At 55.1% G+C, this 19,168-nt stretch overlaps 1 protein-coding gene across 3 annotated transcripts in view; it reads left to right on the top strand.

The window, feature by feature from the left end:
* The window catches only part of TLN1 (talin 1), a 133,091-nt gene that overhangs the window by 78,735 nt on the left and 35,188 nt on the right, over positions 1-19,168 (top strand). For 2 of the 3 annotated variants that reach the window (XM_073562485.1, XM_073562487.1), the window contains exons 15-32: positions 350-458; positions 583-791; positions 873-971; positions 2,840-2,893; positions 7,267-7,434; positions 7,512-7,806; positions 8,372-8,538; positions 8,616-8,744; positions 8,829-8,942; positions 9,108-9,221; positions 9,305-9,439; positions 9,547-9,675; positions 9,746-9,848; positions 10,643-10,851; positions 10,925-11,044; positions 11,456-11,653; positions 14,391-14,530; positions 18,757-18,850. In XM_073562485.1, coding sequence (XP_073418586.1) covers positions 350-458; positions 583-791; positions 873-971; positions 2,840-2,893; positions 7,267-7,434; positions 7,512-7,806; positions 8,372-8,538; positions 8,616-8,744; positions 8,829-8,942; positions 9,108-9,221; positions 9,305-9,439; positions 9,547-9,675; positions 9,746-9,848; positions 10,643-10,851; positions 10,925-11,044; positions 11,456-11,653; positions 14,391-14,530; positions 18,757-18,850 — 2,586 coding nt within the window. The remainder of the gene's footprint in view (positions 1-349; positions 459-582; positions 792-872; positions 972-2,839; positions 2,894-7,266; positions 7,435-7,511; positions 7,807-8,371; positions 8,539-8,615; positions 8,745-8,828; positions 8,943-9,107; positions 9,222-9,304; positions 9,440-9,546; positions 9,676-9,745; positions 9,849-10,642; positions 10,852-10,924; positions 11,045-11,455; positions 11,654-14,390; positions 14,531-18,756; positions 18,851-19,168) is intronic. The other variant, XM_073562488.1, reaches the window with a different exon arrangement.

Here is a 19,168-nt window from a genome sequence, read left to right on the forward strand (position 1 = left end):
ACAGAAATGTTGACCAGCCTGCTCGTCTTCCTCTGCTTCCTGTCAGTGAATGGAAACATTGATTTCTAAGGATGAACTGACGAGTAAGAAAATCACTAATAAACACAGCAAGAGAATATCTAATAAAACACAACACAACCGGTGCTCCGCGGTGGAAAAAGTCTCTGCGTCCATTTGTCCTATAGTCTTTAGTAAGCGGCCATATCCTGAGTGTGCACCGCGTGGTACGTGTACGGTGCAGTGTGTGCGCGTGGCGCGGTCTATATACAGGGGGATTATAAGGCGACACCTCACCCTGTTAATACACTTCCCCACTGGATTTGTTTCAACTTTTTAATTTTAATTTTAGGCAGCAAAAGCCTGGCGGAAAAACAAGATGGATGAATCCAAGCATGAGATCCATTCGCAGGTGGACGCCATCACTGCTGGGACAGCGTCTGTTGTAAACCTGACAGCAGGTGAGACATCCCCGCCCCCCCCCAGCAGCAGCACTAGATGTATGGGACGGGAGCAGAAGAGCTGCGTGAGGAGGAGCAGGATGCAGTGATCTGTGACTCTGAAGACCTCTGTTCTATGATTCAGGGGACCCGGCTGACACCGATTACACAGCAGTGGGATGTGCGGTTACCACCATCTCCTCCAACCTTACGGAGATGTCCCGGGGTGTGAAGCTTCTGGCTGCTCTTATGGAAGATGAAGGTGGGAACGGTAGACAGCTTCTCCATGCGGCCAAGAACCTGGCTGGAGCCGTGTCTGAGCTTCTGAAGACTGCCCAGCCTGCAAGCACCGAGGTGTGTATAGTGTGCGACTCTTCGATCATGCACTAGAAAACTTTGTCCCACATTGATTCTGTGTCTCTTTTGTGTTCTAAGCCAAGACAGGTCCTTCTTCAGGCAGCAGGAAATGTCGGTCAGACGAGTGGAGAATTGCTTCAACAGATTGGGGAGTGTGACACTGACCCACGGTTCCAGGTAAGCATGAGTTTCTCAAGGTTTATTTTGTTGCCTACTTCTAATCACTTATTTCCTATGACTACCCCCTCTCTTGACTTGCTATTTTTCATTACTTTTCTCTCTCCTCTCAATATAGATTTAGATTTTCCTTGTCTTAATTATCCTGTATAAAAAGATTATCCCCATGTCCTCTCCTCTTCCTGTAGCTGTAGATTATCCCTGTGTCCTCTCCTCTTCCTATAGACGTAGATTATCCCCGTGTCCTCTCCTCTTCCTCTAGATGTAGATTATCCCCGGGACCTCTCCTCTTCCTCTAGATGTAGATTATCCCCGTGTCCTCTCCTCTTCCTGTAGCTGTAGATTATCCCTGTGTCCTCTCCTCTTCCTATAGACGTAGATTATCCCCGTGTCCTCTCCTCTTCCTATAGACGTAGATTATCCCCGTGTCCTCTCCTCTTCCTCTAGATGTAGATTATCCCCGTGTCCTCTCCTCTTCCTCTAGATGTAGATTATCCCCGTGTCCTCTCCTCTTCCTCTAGATGTAGATTATCCCCGTGTCCTCTCCTCTTCCTCTAGATTTAGATTATCCCCGTGTCCTCTCCTCTTCCTCTAGATGTAGATTATCCCTGTGTCCTCTCCTCTTCCTGTAGATTATCCCCGTGTCCTCTCCTCTTCCTCTAGGTGTAGATTATCCCTGTGTCCTCTCCTCTTCCTCCTTATAGTCTATTGTCCCTGTGGCTCCTCCTCTTCCTCCTTCCTGTCTATTGTCCCTGTGGCTCCTCCTCTTCCTCATTCCTGTCTATTGTCCCTGTGGCTCCTCCTCTTCCTCCTTCCTGTATATTGTCCCTGTGGCTCCTCCTCTTCCTCATTCCTGTCTATTGTCCCTGTGGCTCCTCCTTTTCCTCCTTCCTGTATATTGTCCCTGTGGCTCCTCCTCTTCCTCATTCCTGTCTATTGTCCCTGTGGCTCCTCCTTTTCCTCCTTCCTGTCTATTGTCCCTGTGGCTCCTCCTCTTCCTCATTCCTGTCTATTGTCCCTGTGGCTCCTCCTCTTCCTCATTCCTGTCTATTGTCCCTGTGGCTCTTCCTCCTTCCTGTATATTGTCCCTGTGGCTCCTCCTCTTCCTCATTCCGGTCTATTGTCCCTGTGGCTCCTCCTTTTCCTCCTTCCTGTCTATTGTCCCTGTGGCTCTTCCTCCTTCCTGTTTGTTGTCCCTGTGGCTCTTCCTCTTCCTCCTTATAGTCTATTGTCCCTGTGGCTCCTCCTCTTCTTCCTTCCTGTCTATTGTCCCTGTGGCTCCTCCTCTTCCTCCTTCCTGTATATTGTCCCTGTGGCTCCTCCTCTTCCTCATTCCTGTCTATTGTCCCTGTGGCTCCTCCTTTTCCTCATTCCTGTCTATTGTCCCTGTGGCTCCTCCTCTTCCTCATTCCTGTCTATTGTCCCTGTGGCTCCTCCTCTTCCTCCTTCCTGTCTATTGTCCCTGTGGCTCCTCCTCTTCCTCATTCCTGTCTATTGTCCCTGTGGCTCCTCCTCTTCCTCATTCCTGTCTATTGTCCCTGTGGCTCCTCCTCTTCCTCATTCCTGTCTATTGTCCCTGTGGCTCCTCCTTTTCCTCATTCCTGTCTATTGTCCCTGTGGCTCCTCCTCTTCCTCCTTATTGTCTATTGTCCCTGTGGTTGCTCCTTTTCTCTTTCTCCCTTTATGAGCACCTCTATGCATGGACCATGTCTTTATCTGGACCTGCTCTTGTTTGGGAGGCCCTCCCCTCCATTGGTGTCTATGTACATAATGTGCCCTCTCTATCCGCTTCCTCCACTTGTTGTTCTTCTTCTGTGTGCTCGTTTTTGGGTTCTTGTCCACATTTCCACTTTTGTGGGTTCCCACAGATGTCGGCCGGCAGAGCCACTCGCACTCTCACCTCAGTGTCAGATCAGAAGACGGTAACACGAGTATTGTTATATGTTCTGTAGCTTTCTGGTGTGGGCTCTTGGTTTTTGTGATTGAAGGGTTAATCTGGAATCTTCTTTAATAATTTGATTATTTTAATCATTTTTCCTGATTTCGGGCTCATTCTGCTGCTTGACTGTGGCTCTCTGCCGCTGGTGCTCTGAGGTTCTCCGCCTGGTTTCTCACCATAGTTGGTGTGTGTTTTGCATTCACACTTGTCTTTGAAATATCTAAGTTTTATAGACCCTATTAATAAGTTCTTTGTTCTCAGAGGGGTCCTCCGTGCTGGGTGCAGAGCGTGCGTATAGGGCTGCAGAGCGCGGAGTGCGTATAGGGCTGCAGAGCGCGGAGTGCGTATAGGGCTGCAGAGCGCGGAGTGCGTATAGGGCTGCAGAGCGCGGAGTGCGTATAGGGCTGCAGAGCGCGGAGTGCGTATAGGGCTGCAGAGCGCGGAGTGCGTATAGGGCTGCAGAGCGCGGAGTGCGTATAGGGCTGCAGAGCGCGGAGTGCGTATAGGGCTGCAGAGCGCGGAGTGCGTATAGGGCTGCAGAGCGCGGAGTGCGTATAGGGCTGCAGAGCGCGGAGTGCGTATAGGGCTGCAGAGCGCGGAGTGCGTATAGGGCTGCAGAGCGCGGAGTGCGTATAGGGCTGCAGAGCGCGGAGTGCGTATAGGGCTGCAGAGCGCGGAGTGCGTATAGGGCTGCAGAGCGCGGAGTGCGTATAGGGCTGCAGAGCGCGGAGTGCGTATAGGGCTGCAGAGCGCGGAGTGCGTATAGGGCTGCAGAGCGCGGAGTGCGTATAGGGCTGCAGAGCGCGGAGTGCGTATAGGGCTGCAGAGCGCGGAGTGCGTATAGGGCTGCAGAGCGCGGAGTGCGTATAGGGCTGCAGAGCGCGGAGTGCGTATAGGGCTGCAGAGCGCGGAGTGCGTATAGGGCGGCAGAGCGCGGAGTGCGTATAGGGCGGCAGAGCGCGGAGTGCGTATAGGGCGGCAGAGCGCGGAGTGCGTATAGGGCGGCAGAGCGCGGAGTGCGTATAGGGCTGCAGAGCGCGGAGTGCGTATAGGGCTGCAGAGCGCGGAGTGCGTATAGGGCTGCAGAGCGCGGAGTGCGTATAGGGCTGCAGAGCGCGGAGTGCGTATAGGGCTGCAGAGCGCGGAGTGCGTATAGGGCTGCAGAGCGCGGAGTGCGTATAGGGCGGCAGAGCGCGGAGTGCGTATAGGGCGGCAGAGCGCGGAGTGCGTATAGGGCGGCAGAGCGCGGAGTGCGTATAGGGCGGCAGAGCGCGGAGTGCGTATAGGGCGGCAGAGCGCGGAGTGCGTATAGGGCGGCAGAGCGCGGAGTGCGTATAGGGCGGCAGAGCGCGGAGTGCGTATAGGGCGGCAGAGCGCGGAGTGCGTATAGGGCGGCAGAGCGCGGAGTGCGTATAGGGCGGCAGAGCGCGGAGTGCGTATAGGGCGGCAGAGCGCGGAGTGCGTATAGGGCGGCAGAGCGCGGAGTGCGTATAGGGCGGCAGAGCGCGGAGTGCGTATAGGGCGGCAGAGCGCGGAGTGCGTATAGGGCGGCAGAGCGCGGAGTGCGTGCGTATAGGGCGGCAGAGCGCGGAGTGCGTGCGTATAGGGCGGCAGAGCGCGGAGCGCGTGCGTATAGGGCGGCAGAGCGCGGAGCGCGTGCGTATAGGGCGGCAGAGCGCGGAGCGCGTGCGTATAGGGCGGCAGAGCGCGGAGCGCGTGCGTATAGGGCGGCAGAGCGCGGAGCGCGTGCGTATAGGGCGGCAGAGCGCGGAGCGCGTGCGTATAGGGCGGCAGAGCGCGGAGCGCGTGCGTATAGGGCGGCAGAGCGCGTGCGTATAGGGCGGCAGAGCGCGGAGCGCGTATAGGGCTGCAGAGCGCGGAGCGCGTGCGTATAGGGCTGCAGAGCGCGGAGCGCGTGCGTATAGGGCGGCAGAGCGCGGAGCGCGTGCGTATAGGGCGGCAGAGCGCGGAGCGCGTGCGTATAGGGCGGCAGAGCGCGGAGCGCGTGCGTATAGGGCGGCAGAGCGCGGAGCGCGTGCGTATAGGGCGGCAGAGCGCGGAGCGCGTGCGTATAGGGCGGCAGAGCGCGGAGCGCGTGCGTATAGGGCGGCAGAGCGCGGAGCGCGTGCGTATAGGGCGGCAGAGCGCGGAGCGCGTGCGTATAGGGCTGCAGAGCGCGGAGCGCGTGCGTATAGGGCGGCAGAGCGCGGAGCGCGTGCGTATAGGGCTGCAGAGCGCGGAGTGCGTATAGGGCGGCAGAGCGCGGAGCGCGTGCGTATAGGGCGGCAGAGCGCGGAGCGCGTGCGTATAGGGCGGCAGAGCGCGGAGCGCGTGCGTATAGGGCGGCAGAGTGCGGAGCGCGTGCGTATAGGGCATCACTTTCTAGAGGACCCGTCCTGCCCTTCTTTACACACACTGTCCATTGATTTCAATGACTTCTGTGTGATACGTCACTTTCGCTGTGGATGAAGTGCATTCTTACTGTCAGGCTGCAGGATGCCGGATTACTGCTGATTCCTGGGCATCCAAACTAGGAGACGGTGCACTTCATTTGTCAGGGACCATTTCTGAAGTGCAGATCCCCTTCATTTTCTTAGAGGGAATCTGTCAGCAGGTTTTCACTATTTATTGTGAGAGCAGCATAATATAGGGCAAGGATGCCTGATTCCAGGGATGTTACTGACGCCAATCAGTGTTTTATCAGCAAGAGATTATCACTACAGGACTCACAGCCTGACTTCTCTGAACATCTCCATGGAGCCAGGTGACTGGTGGGTCCCATTCCTGGCTTTCACAAATATATTCATGGGGCTCAGGTGACCGGTGGGTCCAAATCCTGACTACCTCAAACGCATCCATGGGTTCAGTGATGGTAATGGAGCAGATCTGTGTTCTTTCTAATTTTATTAGTTTTTATATAGGAAAATCACAAACAGATAATTCTCCATTATCAGGAGAAAATGCAATACTGTAAGACAGGTCATTTGACGTTGAGGGGTATGTTTGGGGCTGGTCGGGTCCATGCAATCGCCGTTCAGTTCTGGTCAGGATATAGTTGGAATGTGACATGTATACCTGGTTCCCTGGTGAGGGGTATGTTTGAGGCTGGTTGGGTGCACGCTGTTCCCGGACAGCTCGTCAGGATGTAGTTGGGTGTGGACCTGTACACCTGGTTCCCTGGTGAGGGGTATGTTTGAGGCTGGTTGGGTGCACGCTGTTCCCGGACAGCTCGTCAGGATGTAGTTGGGTGTGGACCTGTACACCTGGTTCCCTGGTGAGGGGTATGTTTGAGGCTGGTTGGGTGCACGCTGTTCCCGGACAGCTCGTCAGGATGTAGTTGGGTGTGGACCTGTACACCTGGTTCTTTCCCGTTGAGGGCTATGTTTGAGGCTGGTTGGGTGCACGCTGTTCCCGGACAGCTCGTCAGGATGTAGTTGGGTGTGGACCTGTACACCTGGTTCCCTGGTGAGGGGTATGTTTGAGGCTGGTTGGGTGCACGCTGTTCCCGGACAGCTCGTCAGGATGTAGTTGGGTGTGGACCTGTACACCTGGTTCCCTGGTGAGGGGTATGTTTGAGGCTGGTTGGGTGCACGCTGTTCCCGGACAGCTCTGGTCAGGATGTAGTTGGGTGTGGACCTGTACACCTGGTTCTTTCCCGTTGAGGGCTATGTTTGAGGCTGGTTGGGTGCACGCTGTTCCAGGACAGCTCTGGTCAGGATGTAGTTGGGTGTGGACCTGTACACCTGGTTCTTTCCCGTTGAGGGCTATGTTTGAGGCTGGTTGGGTGCACGCTGTTCCAGGACAGCTCTGGTCAGGATGTAGTTGGGTGTGGACCTGTACACCTGGTTCTTTCCCGTTGAGGGCTATGTTTGAGGCTGGTTGGGTGCACGCTGTTCCAGGACAGCTCTGGTCAGGATGTAGTTGGGTGTGGACCTGTACACCTGGTTCTTTCCCGTTGAGGGCTATGTTTGGGGCTGGTTGGGTGCATGCTGTTTCAGGACAGCTCGTCAGGATGTAGTTGGGTGTGGACCTGTATACCTGGTTCTTCCCTCGTTGAGGGGTATGTTTGGGGCTGGTCGGGTCCATGCAATCGCGTACAGTTCTGGTCAGGATGGAGTTGGATGAGGACCCGTGTATCTGGTTCTTCCCTGGTGAGGAACATGTTTGAGACTGGTCAGGTGCATGCTGTCCCCCAGCTAACTCTGGGTTTGGTAGTTTCACGCTCTGGTCGGATCCTTTTTATGTGGATCGCTTTCTCACCTTCAGATCTCTTTGTGTCTGATATGGGTCCCTTTTTCCGGTTTTGCCGATTCTCCATCACTGCTCGTCTCCGGTTGACACTCTCTCTCTATCTAGGACATGCTGATGCAGCTGGCTAAGGCAGTAGCGAGTGCGGCCGCCGCTCTAGTTCTGAAAGCAAAGAACGTGGCGGAGCGGACAGATGACCCAGTGCAGCAGGCCCAGGTGATTGCGGCTGCCACCCAGTGTGCTCTTTCTACGTCTCAGTTGGTGGCCTGCACTAAGGTACGTCCGTCCAGTGTGGGGAGATGTAGGGTGTCTCCCACTTATGACATCATGACCATGAATCCTTTTACTTTCAGGTGGTGGCCCCCACAATCAGCTCCCCTGTCTGCCAGCAGCAGCTCCTGGAGGCCGGGAAGCAGGTGGCCAAATCTGTAGAAGGTTGCGTGGAGTCCTCCAAGGATTCCACGTCAGACCCCGAGCTGCTGAAGGCCGTCGGGGTAGCAGCGTCTGCCGTCACACAAGCCCTCAACGACCTACTACAGCATATCAAAAACAATGCGTCTGGAGCTCCCTCCACTGGACGGTACGACCAAGCCACCGACACCATCCTGAATGTGACGGAGAACATCTTCAGCTCCATGGGTGATGCCGGTGAGTGACTGGTGCCACAGGGAGCATGACACGTCATCGATGGACGTACCATATGCAGGGAAAAGAAATGGAGCACAATAAATGTGTCAGCAACTGCTGTGTAGAGCTATTTGTGGCCATGGCAGCAGACTACACACAAGTACCTGTGTAGTCAGACATCCTTCCATCTAGTCTCCAGCACACATTCACAAGGAGCTCGTCCGGCATCTCCTGATTGGTGAGTGCTGATGTACTCTCCTGCGACCTTCATGGCCTGATGGAGGCATCTGAGCACAACGATCGCTTGGCCATATTCTGCTTCCAGTGTAACCCAGGCAGGCGCTTATCTCTTGTCTTACTGATTGGTGACCACGTGTAATTGTTGGACTGCTCCTTTAAAAGTCCACGTTCTGGATGGCTTGTGCTTATTCTGCAAGTATGAGTGTGTCCGGAGTAGTAATCAGTGTCACTTGGATCCAATGCCCTGGGTTGGGGGTAGGATGCGGAGCCCCCTTATGATGCGGAGCTCCCGGGGTGGTAGGGTGCAGAGCTCCTGGGTGCCGCTAAATACCCCTCATTGTCCTAGGTGAGATGGTGCGACAGGCCCGAATTCTGGCGCAAGCTACGTCCGATCTTGTGGGTGCCATCAAGGCTGATGCCGAGCAGGAGAGCGACCTGGAGAATTCACGAAAGCTCCTCAGTGCGGCCAAACTGCTAGCAGATGCCACTGCCAGGATGGTGGAGGCGGCCAAGGTGGGTAGTGGGTCCCCCCCGGTCCCTGCGCCCATATGGTCTGTCTTTGGTTGTGACTCCTCTGACTTTTCGCACAGGGAGCCGCCGCTCACCCGGATAGTGAGGAACAGCAGCAGAAGCTTCGGGAGGCCGCAGAAGGGCTGCGCATGGCCACCAACGCAGCTGCCCAGAACGCCATCAAGAAGAAGCTGGTGCACAAACTAGAGGTAACGGGAGTGACGGCCGCATGTGTGTCAGGGAGGCTCGATCGCCCCTCATACGTAAAGCTATGTACCGTTTCTTTCCTCCAGCAAGCCGCTAAACAGGCTGCAGCTTCTGCTACGCAGACCATTGCAGCTGCGCAAAACGCAGCATCCAGCAACAAGAACCCCGCCGCTCAGCAACAGCTGGTGCAAAGCTGTAAGGTGAGTCCTCCACCCAACTACGTACTGCTCCACCCCAAACTGATCCTCCCTTACCCCATGCTGCTCCACCCCAGCCTTCCCCTGTAGTGCCCTGCTCACCCTGTCCCCTCGCACTCGGCTCCTCTGGACCTGACTGATTTTATGGCTCCATTTTTCTTGCTGTAGGTTGTAGCTGATCAGATCCCCATGTTGGTGCAGGGAGTTCGGGGCAGCCAGTCGCAACCGGACAGTCCTAGTGCCCAATTATCGCTGATCAGTGCCAGCCAGAACTTCCTGCAGGTAATGTAGGATGTAATATGGGAGGATGAGGTGGAGGATGAGGGTTGTGATTCTCTCTTCTGATATGTTTCTCCTGGTTACAGCCCGGTGGTAAACTTGTCGCTGCTGGAAAAGCCGCTGTCCCTACGGTGTCAGATCCGGCGTCAGCCATGCAGCTCGGTCAGTGCACGAAGAACTTGGCTGCCGCTCTGGCTGAGCTGCGGACAGCTGCACAGAAGGTAACAGGGGAGGTCTATAAGGACGGGCTGACAAGACCATAATGTGGCCTCCAGGGCTGTAAGGTTTAATGAGCTGCGTTTCGATGATATTTATGTGATGCTTCCAGGCGCAGGAGGCTTGTGGTCCTCTGGAGATCGATTCTGCTCTGAATCTCATTCGATCCTTGGAACAAGACCTCCAGGAGGCAAAGGCGGCAGCGAGAGAGGGGAAACTGCAGCCGTTACCTGGAGAGACGGTGAGTAACATCAGTGAGACCGCCCGTAACAGGGGACGCGGAATAGAATTCTCACTATTGTCTGGCACAGATGGAGAAGTGCTCCCAGGATCTGGGGAGCAGCACAAAAGCCGTGAGCTCGTCCATCGCCCAACTACTGGGGGAGATCGTCCATGGGAATGAGAATTACACCGGTACGTAATCTGTCTCTTCTGTGTGTCATACCAACGAGCCCACTTCCTCTGTCTCTTCTGGTTGGTCTCTTAGTCATTTCCTCTGGCCGGTCTTGTCTCTGGCTCCTCTGGCCGGTCTCGTCTCTGGCTCCTCTGGCCGGTCTCGTCTCTGGCTCCTCTGGCCGGTCTCGTCTCTGGCTCCTCTGGCCGGTCTCGTCTCTGGCTCCTCTGGCCGGTCTCGTCTCTGGCTCCTCTGGCCGGTCTCGTCTCTGGCTCCTCTGGCCGGTCTCGTCTCTGGCTCCTCTGGCCGGTCTCGTCTCTGGCTCCTCTGGCCGGTCTCGTCTCTGGCTCCTCTGGCCGGTCTCGTCTCTGGCTCCTCTGGCTGGTCTCGTCTCTGGCTCCTCTGGCTGGTCTCGTCTCTGGCTCCTCTGGCTGGTCTCGTCTCTGGCTCCTCTGGCTGGTCTCGTCTCTGGCTCCTCTGGCCGGTCTCGTCTCTGGCTCCTATGGCCGGTCTCGTCTCTGGCCGGTCTCGTCTCTGGCTCCTCTGGCCGGTCTCGTCTCTGGCTCCTATGGCCGCCGGCCTCCCCACTCTCCTCTGGCCGGTGTATCTCCGTTCCCTCTGGCCAGCTCTGGTTCCTCTTGACGCTGCCGCCCTTCCCTCTGGCCTATCTATCTCTCTCTCCTATGGCCGGTCTTTCTCCTCTGTTCGCCCTCCGTCCTCTCTTTCTGGTCTCCTGTCTCCTTTGACCGGTCTTTCTCCTCTGGCTTCCCTCCCAACCCTATGGCCAGATTCTCTCATGTTCCTTCTCTGTTAGGTCGCGCTGCCCGCGATGTCGCACAGGCCCTGAAGTCTCTGGCACAGGCGAGTCGTGGAGTGGCTGCGAATTCTTCAGATCCGGCCGTACAGAATGCCATGCTGGAGTGCGCCGGTGACGTCATGGACAAGGCTGGAAATCTTATAGAAGAAGCTAAAAGGGCGGTGGGAAAACCTGCTGACGCCGAGGGGCAGCAGAGACTGGCTCAGGTGAGAACTGGGGGTTGCTGCCGTTACTTGTTAGGCGGTTCAGAGGACGTCAATCTAATGGATTTCTCTGTAGGTGGCTAAAGCAGTGTCTCAGGCGCTGAGCCGCTGTGTGAACTGCCTGCCCGGGCAGAGGGATGTAGATGCCGCCATCAAGAGCATCGGCGAAGCCAGTAAGAAGCTCCTCGCCAACTCCGTAAGTGACCTCTCCCTACTTCCTCTTCTACTGGTGTGGCTGACCATTCCCTCATCCTCTAGGTGGCTGACCATTCCCTCATCCTCAAGCGTGGCTTACCATCCCCACCAGTGAGGCTGACCATTCCCTCCCCTCCAGCGTGGCTGACCACCCCCTTTGGCTGACCATTCTCCACTCAGTGTGGCTGACCATTCTCTCCACCCAGCGTGGCTGATCACCCTCATGACAAACAATTTCCTCTACCCAGGGTGGTTGACCATGCCGCATGGCTGTCCATTCCCTTCCTCAATGTGGCTGACCACCTGCATGCGGCTCTGCTCATGGCCATTACCATCTCTGCTCCTTCCTGTACAGCTGTTACCATCCCAACCCTATGATAGCTCTGCCTGTTACTTTGTCTTTACTTTTCAGTTCCCTCCCAGCAATAAGAACTTCCAAGAAGCGCAGAGTCAGCTAAACCAGGCGGCCGCCGGCCTCAACCAGTCGGCTAACGAGCTTGTGCAAGCGTCCCGAGGAACCGCTCAAGACCTGGCTAAAGCTTCCGGGAAATATGGACAGGACTTCAATGAGTTCCTTCAGGCAGGAGTGGAGATGGCTGGACAGACACAGGTACGAGGACAGACGCAGGTACGAGGACGTCAGGATATGGCAGGACAGACGCAGGTACGAGGACGTCAGGACATGGCAGGACAGACGCAGGTACGAGGACGTCAGGACATGGCAGGACAGACGCAGGTACGAGGACGTCAGGACATGGCAGGACAGACGCAGGTACGAGGACGTCAGGACATGGCAGGACAGACGCAGGTACGAGGACGTCAGGACATGGCAGGACAGACGCAGGTACGAGGACGTCAGGACATGGCAGGACAGACGCAGGTACGAGGACGTCAGGACATGGCAGGACAGACGCAGGTACGAGGACGTCAGGACATGGCAGGACAGACGCAGGTACGAGGACGTCAGGACATGGCAGGACAGACGCAGGTACGAGGACGTCAGGACATGGCAGGACAGACGCAGGTACGAGGACGTCAGGACATGGCAGGACAGACGCAGGTACGAGGACGTCAGGACATGGCAGGACAGACGCAGGTACGAGGACGTCAGGACATGGCAGGACAGACGCAGGTACGAGGACGTCAGGACATGGCAGGACAGACGCAGGTACGAGGACGTCAGGACATGGCAGGACAGACGCAGGTACGAGGACGTCAGGACATGGCAGGACAGACGCAGGTACGAGGACGTCAGGACATGGCAGGACAGACGCAGGTACGAGGACGTCAGGACATGGCAGGACAGACGCAGGTACGAGGACGTCAGGACATGGCAGGACAGACGCAGGTACGAGGACGTCAGGACATGGCAGGACAGACGCAGGTACGAGGACGTCAGGACATGGCAGGACAGACGCAGGTACGAGGACGTCAGGACATGGCAGGACAGACGCAGGTACGAGGACGTCAGGACATGGCAGGACAGACGCAGGTACGAGGACGTCAGGACATGGCAGGACAGACGCAGGTACGAGGACGTCAGGACATGGCAGGACAGACGCAGGTACGAGGACGTCAGGACATGGCAGGACAGACGCAGGTACGAGGACGTCAGGACATGGCAGGACAGACGCAGGTACGAGGACGTCAGGACATGGCAGGACAGACGCAGGTACGAGGACGTCAGGACATGGCAGGACAGACGCAGGTACGAGGACGTCAGGACATGGCAGGACAGACGCAGGTACGAGGACGTCAGGACATGGCAGGACAGACGCAGGTACGAGGACGTCAGGACATGGCAGGACAGACGCAGGTACGAGGACGTCAGGACATGGCAGGACAGACGCAGGTACGAGGACGTCAGGACATGGCAGGACAGACGCAGGTACGAGGACGTCAGGACATGGCAGGACAGACGCAGGTACGAGGACGTCAGGACATGGCAGGACAGACGCAGGTACGAGGACGTCAGGACATGGCAGGACAGACGCAGGTACGAGGACGTCAGGACATGGCAGGACAGACGCAGGTACGAGGACGTCGGGACATGGCAGGACAGACGCAGGTACGAGGACGTCGGGACATGGCAGGACAGACGCAGGTACGAGGACGTCGGGACATGGCAGGACAGACGCAGGTACGAGGACGTCGGGACATGGCAGGACAGACGCAGGTACGAGGACGTCGGGACATGGCAGGACAGACGCAGGTACGAGGACGTCGGGACATGGCAGGACAGACGCAGGTACGAGGACGTCGGGACATGGCAGGACAGACGCAGGTACGAGGACGTCGGGACATGGCAGGACAGACGCAGGTACGAGGACGTCGGGACATGGCAGGACAGACGCAGGTACGAGGACGTCGGGACATGGCAGGACAGACGCAGGTACGAGGACGTCGGGACATGGCAGGACAGACGCAGGTACGAGGACGTCGGGACATGGCAGGACAGACGCAGGTACGAGGACGTCGGGACATGGCAGGACAGACGCAGGTACGAGGACGTCGGGACATGGCAGGACAGACGCAGGTACGAGGACGTCGGGACATGGCAGGACAGACGCAGGTACGAGGACGTCGGGACATGGCAGGACAGACGCAGGTACGAGGACGTCGGGACATGGCAGGACAGACGCAGGTACGAGGACGTCGGGACATGGCAGGACAGACGCAGGTACGAGGACGTCGGGACATGGCAGGACAGACGCAGGTACGAGGACGTCGGGACATGGCAGGACAGACGCAGGTACGAGGACGTCGGGACATGGCAGGACAGACGCAGGTACGAGGACGTCGGGACATGGCAGGACAGACGCAGGTACGAGGACGTCGGGACATGGCAGGACAGACGCAGGTACGAGGACGTCGGGACATGGCAGGACAGACGCAGGTACGAGGACGTCGGGACATGGCAGGACAGACGCAGGTACGAGGACGTCGGGACATGGCAGGACAGACGCAGGTACGAGGACGTCGGGACATGGCAGGACAGACGCAGGTACGAGGACGTCGGGACATGGCAGGACAGACGCAGGTACGAGGACGTCGGGACATGGCAGGACAGACGCAGGTACGAGGACGTCGGGACATGGCAGGACAGACGCAGGTACGAGGACGTCGGGACATGGCAGGACAGACGCAGGTACGAGGACGTCGGGACATGGCAGGACAGACGCAGGTACGAGGACGTCGGGACATGGCAGGACAGACGCAGGTACGAGGACGTCGGGACATGGCAGGACAGGTGACAGAGGGACATACAGAGGCGCTATAGAGAGGAGTGTGTGACAGGAGGATGTTCCCAGGTGCATTCTGCAATGGTTCCCGTCTTTTACCTGCAGAACAAGGAGGATCAGGCGCAGGTGGTCTCCAACCTGAAGAGCATCTCCCTGTCATCCAGCAAGTTACTTCTGGCAGCGAAAGCTCTGTCTGCTGATCCTGCCGCCCCCAACCTGAAGAGCCAGCTCGCGGCTGCCGCCAGGTGAGTGTGAGGGTGGCCAGGGAGATAATCTGTGCACAGTATCATACCGACCAGTACACTGTGTGCATGTTATATCATAATGCTCTGCCTCAGTATGGGCGGAGTATAGCGGTATATAGTGTTGTGCCGCCTCAGTCTGAGAGGAGGGTAATGCTATATAGCGTATTGTCACCTAATTGTGGGTCGAATATATGGTGTATAGCATAGTGCCGCCACGGTGTGGGTGGAGTTTAATGGTATATATTATTGGTGGAGTATATCTGTATATAGCGTAGTGCCGCCCTTGTGTGAACGGAGTATAATGGTATATAGCGTAGGACCACCTCGTTTTGGGTTGAGTATAATGATATATACTGTAGTGCTGCCTCGGTGTCGGAGTATAATGGTATATAGCAAGTGTAGTGAGGCCTTGGTGTGGGTGGAGTATAACAGTATATATAGCGTGGGGTCGCCTCGGTGTGAGCGGAGTATATTGGTATGTAGCATAGTGCCGCCTCGGTGTGAGCGGAGTATATTGGTATGTAGCATAGTGTCGCCTCGGTGTGAGTGGAGTATATTGGTATGTAGCATAGTGTCGCCTCGGTGTGGGCGGAGTATATTGGTGTGTAGCATAGTGCCGCCCTTGTGTGAGCTGAGTATATTGGTATGTAGCATAGTGCCGCCTCGGTGTGAGCGGAGTATATTGGTATGTAGCATAGTGTCGCCTCGGTGTGAGCGGAGTATATTGGTATGTAGCATTGTGCCGCCTCGGTGTGAGCGGAGTATAATGGTATGTAGCATAGTGCCGCCTCGGTGTGAGCGGAGTATATTGGTATGTAGCATAGTGTCGCCTCTGTGTGAGCGGAGTATATTGGTATGTAGCATAGTGTCGCCTCTGTGTGAGCGGAGTATAATGGTATGTAGCATAGTGCCGCCTCGGTGTGAGCGGAGTATATTGGTATGTAGCATAGTGTCGCCTCTGTGTGAGCGGAGTATAATGGTATGTAGCATAGTGCCACCTCGGTGTGAGCGGAGTATATTGGTATGTAGCATTGTGCCGCCTCGGTGTGAGCGGAGTATATTGGTATGTAGCATAGTGCCGCCTCGGTGTGAGCGGAGTATATTGGTATGTAGCATAGTGTCGCCTCTGTGTGAGCGGAGTATATTGGTATGTAGCATAGTGTCGCCTCGGTGTGAGCGGAGTATATTGGTATGTAGCATAGTGTCGCCTCGGTGTGAGCGGAGTATATTGGTATGTAGCATAGTGCCGCCTCGGTGTGAGCGGAGTATATTGGTATGTAGCATAGTGCCGCCTCGGTGTGAGCGGAGTATAATGGTATGTAGCATAGTGTCGCCTCTGTGTGAGCGGAGTATATTGGCATGTAGCATAGTGCCGCCTCTGTGTGAGCGGAGTATATTGGTATGTAGCATAGTGCCGCCTCGGTGTGAGCGGAGTATATTGGTATGTAGCATGGTGTCGCCTCGGTGTGAGCGGAGCCGTCCACCATACTGATGGCTCAGCACACCCCAGCATCTGACTGAACGGCCGAGCCGTCCATCACCATACTGACGGCTCAGCACGCCCCGACATCTGACTGAACGGCCGAGCCGTCCATCACCGTACTGACGGCTCAGCACGCCCCGACAACTGACTGATCGGCCGAGCCGTCCATCACCGTACCGACGGCTCAGCACGCCCCGACATCTGACTGATCGGCCGAGCCGTCCATCACCGTACCGACGACTCAGCACGCCCCGACATCTGACTGATCGGCCGAGCCATCCATCACCGTACCGACGGCTCAGCACGCCCCGACATCTGACTGACCGGCCGAGCCGTCCATCACCGTACTGACGGCTCAGCACGCCCCGACATCTGACTGAACGGCCGAGCCGTCAATCACCGTACTGACGGCTCAGCACGCCCCGACATCTGACTGAACGGCCAAGCCGTCCATCACCGTACTGACGGCTCAGCACGCCCCGACATCTGACTGACCGGCCGAGCCATCCATCACCGTACCGACGGCTCAGAACGCCCCGACATCTGACTGACCGGCCGAGCCGTCCATCACCGTACTGACGGCTCAGCACGCCCATAGAATCATAGAATCGTAGAGTTGGAAGGGACCTCCTGGGCCATCTGGTCCAACCCCCTGCTCAAAGCAGGATTCGCAAAATCATCCCAGTCAGATGTCTGTCCAGCCTCTGTTTGAAGACTTCCATTGAAGGAGAACTCACCACTTCTCGTGGAAGCCTGTTCCACTCATTGATCACTCTAACTGTCAAAAAGTTTTTTCTAATATCTAATCTGTGTCTCCTCCCATTCAGTTTCATCCCATTACTTCTAGTCTTTCCTTGTGCAAATGAGAATAAAGTTGATCCTTCTACATTGTGACAGCCCTTTAGATATTTGTAGACAGCTATTAAGTCTCCTCTCAGTCTTCTCTTTTGCAAACTAAACATTCCCAAATCCTGCAACCTTTCCTCATAAGACAGGGTTTGCAGACGAGTCACCATTCTGGTCGCTCTTTTCTGAACTTGCTCCAGTTTGTTGATGTCTTTTTTAAAATGTGGTGCCCAAAACTGGACACGATATTCCAGATGAGGTCTGACCAAAGAGGAGTAGAGGGAAATAATGACTTCACGTGATCTAGACTGTATGCTTCTGTTAATACATCCTAGAATTGCATTTGCCTTTTTTGCTGCTGCATCACACTGTTGACTCATATTCAGTCTGTGATCTATTAGTATACCCAAGTCTTTTTCACATGTGCTGTCACTTAGCCCTATTCCTCCCATTCTGTATATGCTTTTTTCATTTTTATTGCCCAGATGTAGTACTTTGCATTTCTCCCTGTTAAAAACCATTCTGTTAGTTGCTGCCCACTTCTCCAGTTTATTTAAATCTTTTTGAATCCTCTCTCTCTCTTCTCTAGTATTAGCTATCCCTCCTAGCTTTGTGTCATCAGCAAATTTAATCAGTTTACCCTCAATTCCTTCATCTAAATCGTTGATAAAGATGTTGAACAATACAGGGCCCAGGACAGAGCCCTGTGGTACCCCACTTGAGACATTCTTCCAACTGGATGTGCAGCCATTTACGACCACTCTTTGGGTCCGATCACTAAGCCAGTTATGAATCCACCTAACAGTTGCCTTGTCCATTCCATACTTAGTCATTTTTTCAATAAGGATTGTATGAGAGACTTTGTCAAATGCTTTGCTGAAGTCAAGATATACTATATCTACAGCATTTCCTTGATCCACCCAATCAGTGATACCGTCATAGAAGGAAATTAAGTTAGTCTGACATGACTTATTAGTTACAAACCCATGCTGACTCTGTTTAATCACTTCATTCTTATCCAGGTACTGACATACATGTTGTTTAATAATTTGTTCAAAGATCTTTCCTGGTATAGAAGTCAGACTCACCGGCCTATAGTTGCCTGTGTCCACCTTCTTCCCCTTTTTGAAGATAGGAACAACATTTGCTCTTCTCCAGTCTTCTGGCACTTCTCCTGTTCTCCAAGAATTTTCAAAGATTATGGAGAGGGGTTCAAAAATTTCTTCTGCTATCTCCTTCAGTACTCTGGGGTGTAAGTCAGACATCTGACTGATCGGCCGAGCCGTCCATCACCATACTGACGGCTTAGCACGTCCCGGTCCTAGGTAGCATAGAGCCGCCTCGGTGAGAGTGGAATAACACGGTGTATAGCACTGTGCTGCCGTGGTGTGGGTGGAGTATAACGGTATATAGCACTGTGCTGCCGTGGTGTGGGTGGAGTATAACGGTATATAGCACTGTGCTGCCATGGTGTGGGTGGAGTATAACGGTATATAGCACTGTGCTGCCATGGTGTGGGTGGAGTATAACGGTATATAGCACTGTTCTGCCATGGTGTGGGTGAAGTATAACAGTATATAGCACTGTGCTGCCATGGTGTGGGTGGAGTATAACGGTATATAGCACTGTTCTGCCGTGGTGTGGGTGGAGTATAACAGTATATAGCACTGTGCTGCCATGGTGTGGGTGAAGTATAACGGTATATAGCACTGTGCTGCCATGGTGTGGGTGAAGTATAACGTTATGCAGTTTAGTGCCACCTCAGTGTGGTTCTAATATAACCGTCTAGCGTAGTGTGGCCTTGGTGTAAGTAGTGGGATATAACAGTATATACTATAGTGCCGCCCCAGTATGCTTGTCCCTTCTCCCTGTGTATATGACTATGGTGTTTCCTCAGGGCAGTGACTGACAGCATCAATCAGCTGATCACCGTGTGCACGCAGCAGGCGCCGGGCCAGAAGGAGTGTGACAACGCCCTGCGGGAGCTGGAGGTAACTACTGCTGCTGATATTTACAGGGAGAACCCCGACAACTGACATTATCATCTGCGGGAAGAACTCCAATGTTATAATAGTATAGTAACGCACTTGAGGACAAAGGTAACATCTGACTAGACATCCTGACCCCGCAGTCCCTAGTGGTAACTGTGTAAGCAGAGATAGTCTGTGGTTAGGGCTAGAGGATGGCAGCTCGGACCTATGCTGCATGAAAGGCCCTCGAGCGCTTCTCATTCCTCCTAAAGAAGCGGAGGGCAGAGTAGAGTGAAAATTACCTACAGAAGGAAAAATACTCAGAATTGAGAGTCCTCA

The sequence above is a fragment of the Dendrobates tinctorius genome, unplaced genomic scaffold (assembly GCF_039654945.1).
Source record: "Dendrobates tinctorius isolate UK_male_01 unplaced genomic scaffold, ASM3965494v1 ptg000353l, whole genome shotgun sequence".
In the NCBI taxonomy this organism is placed as follows: domain Eukaryota; kingdom Metazoa; phylum Chordata; class Amphibia; order Anura; family Dendrobatidae; genus Dendrobates; species Dendrobates tinctorius.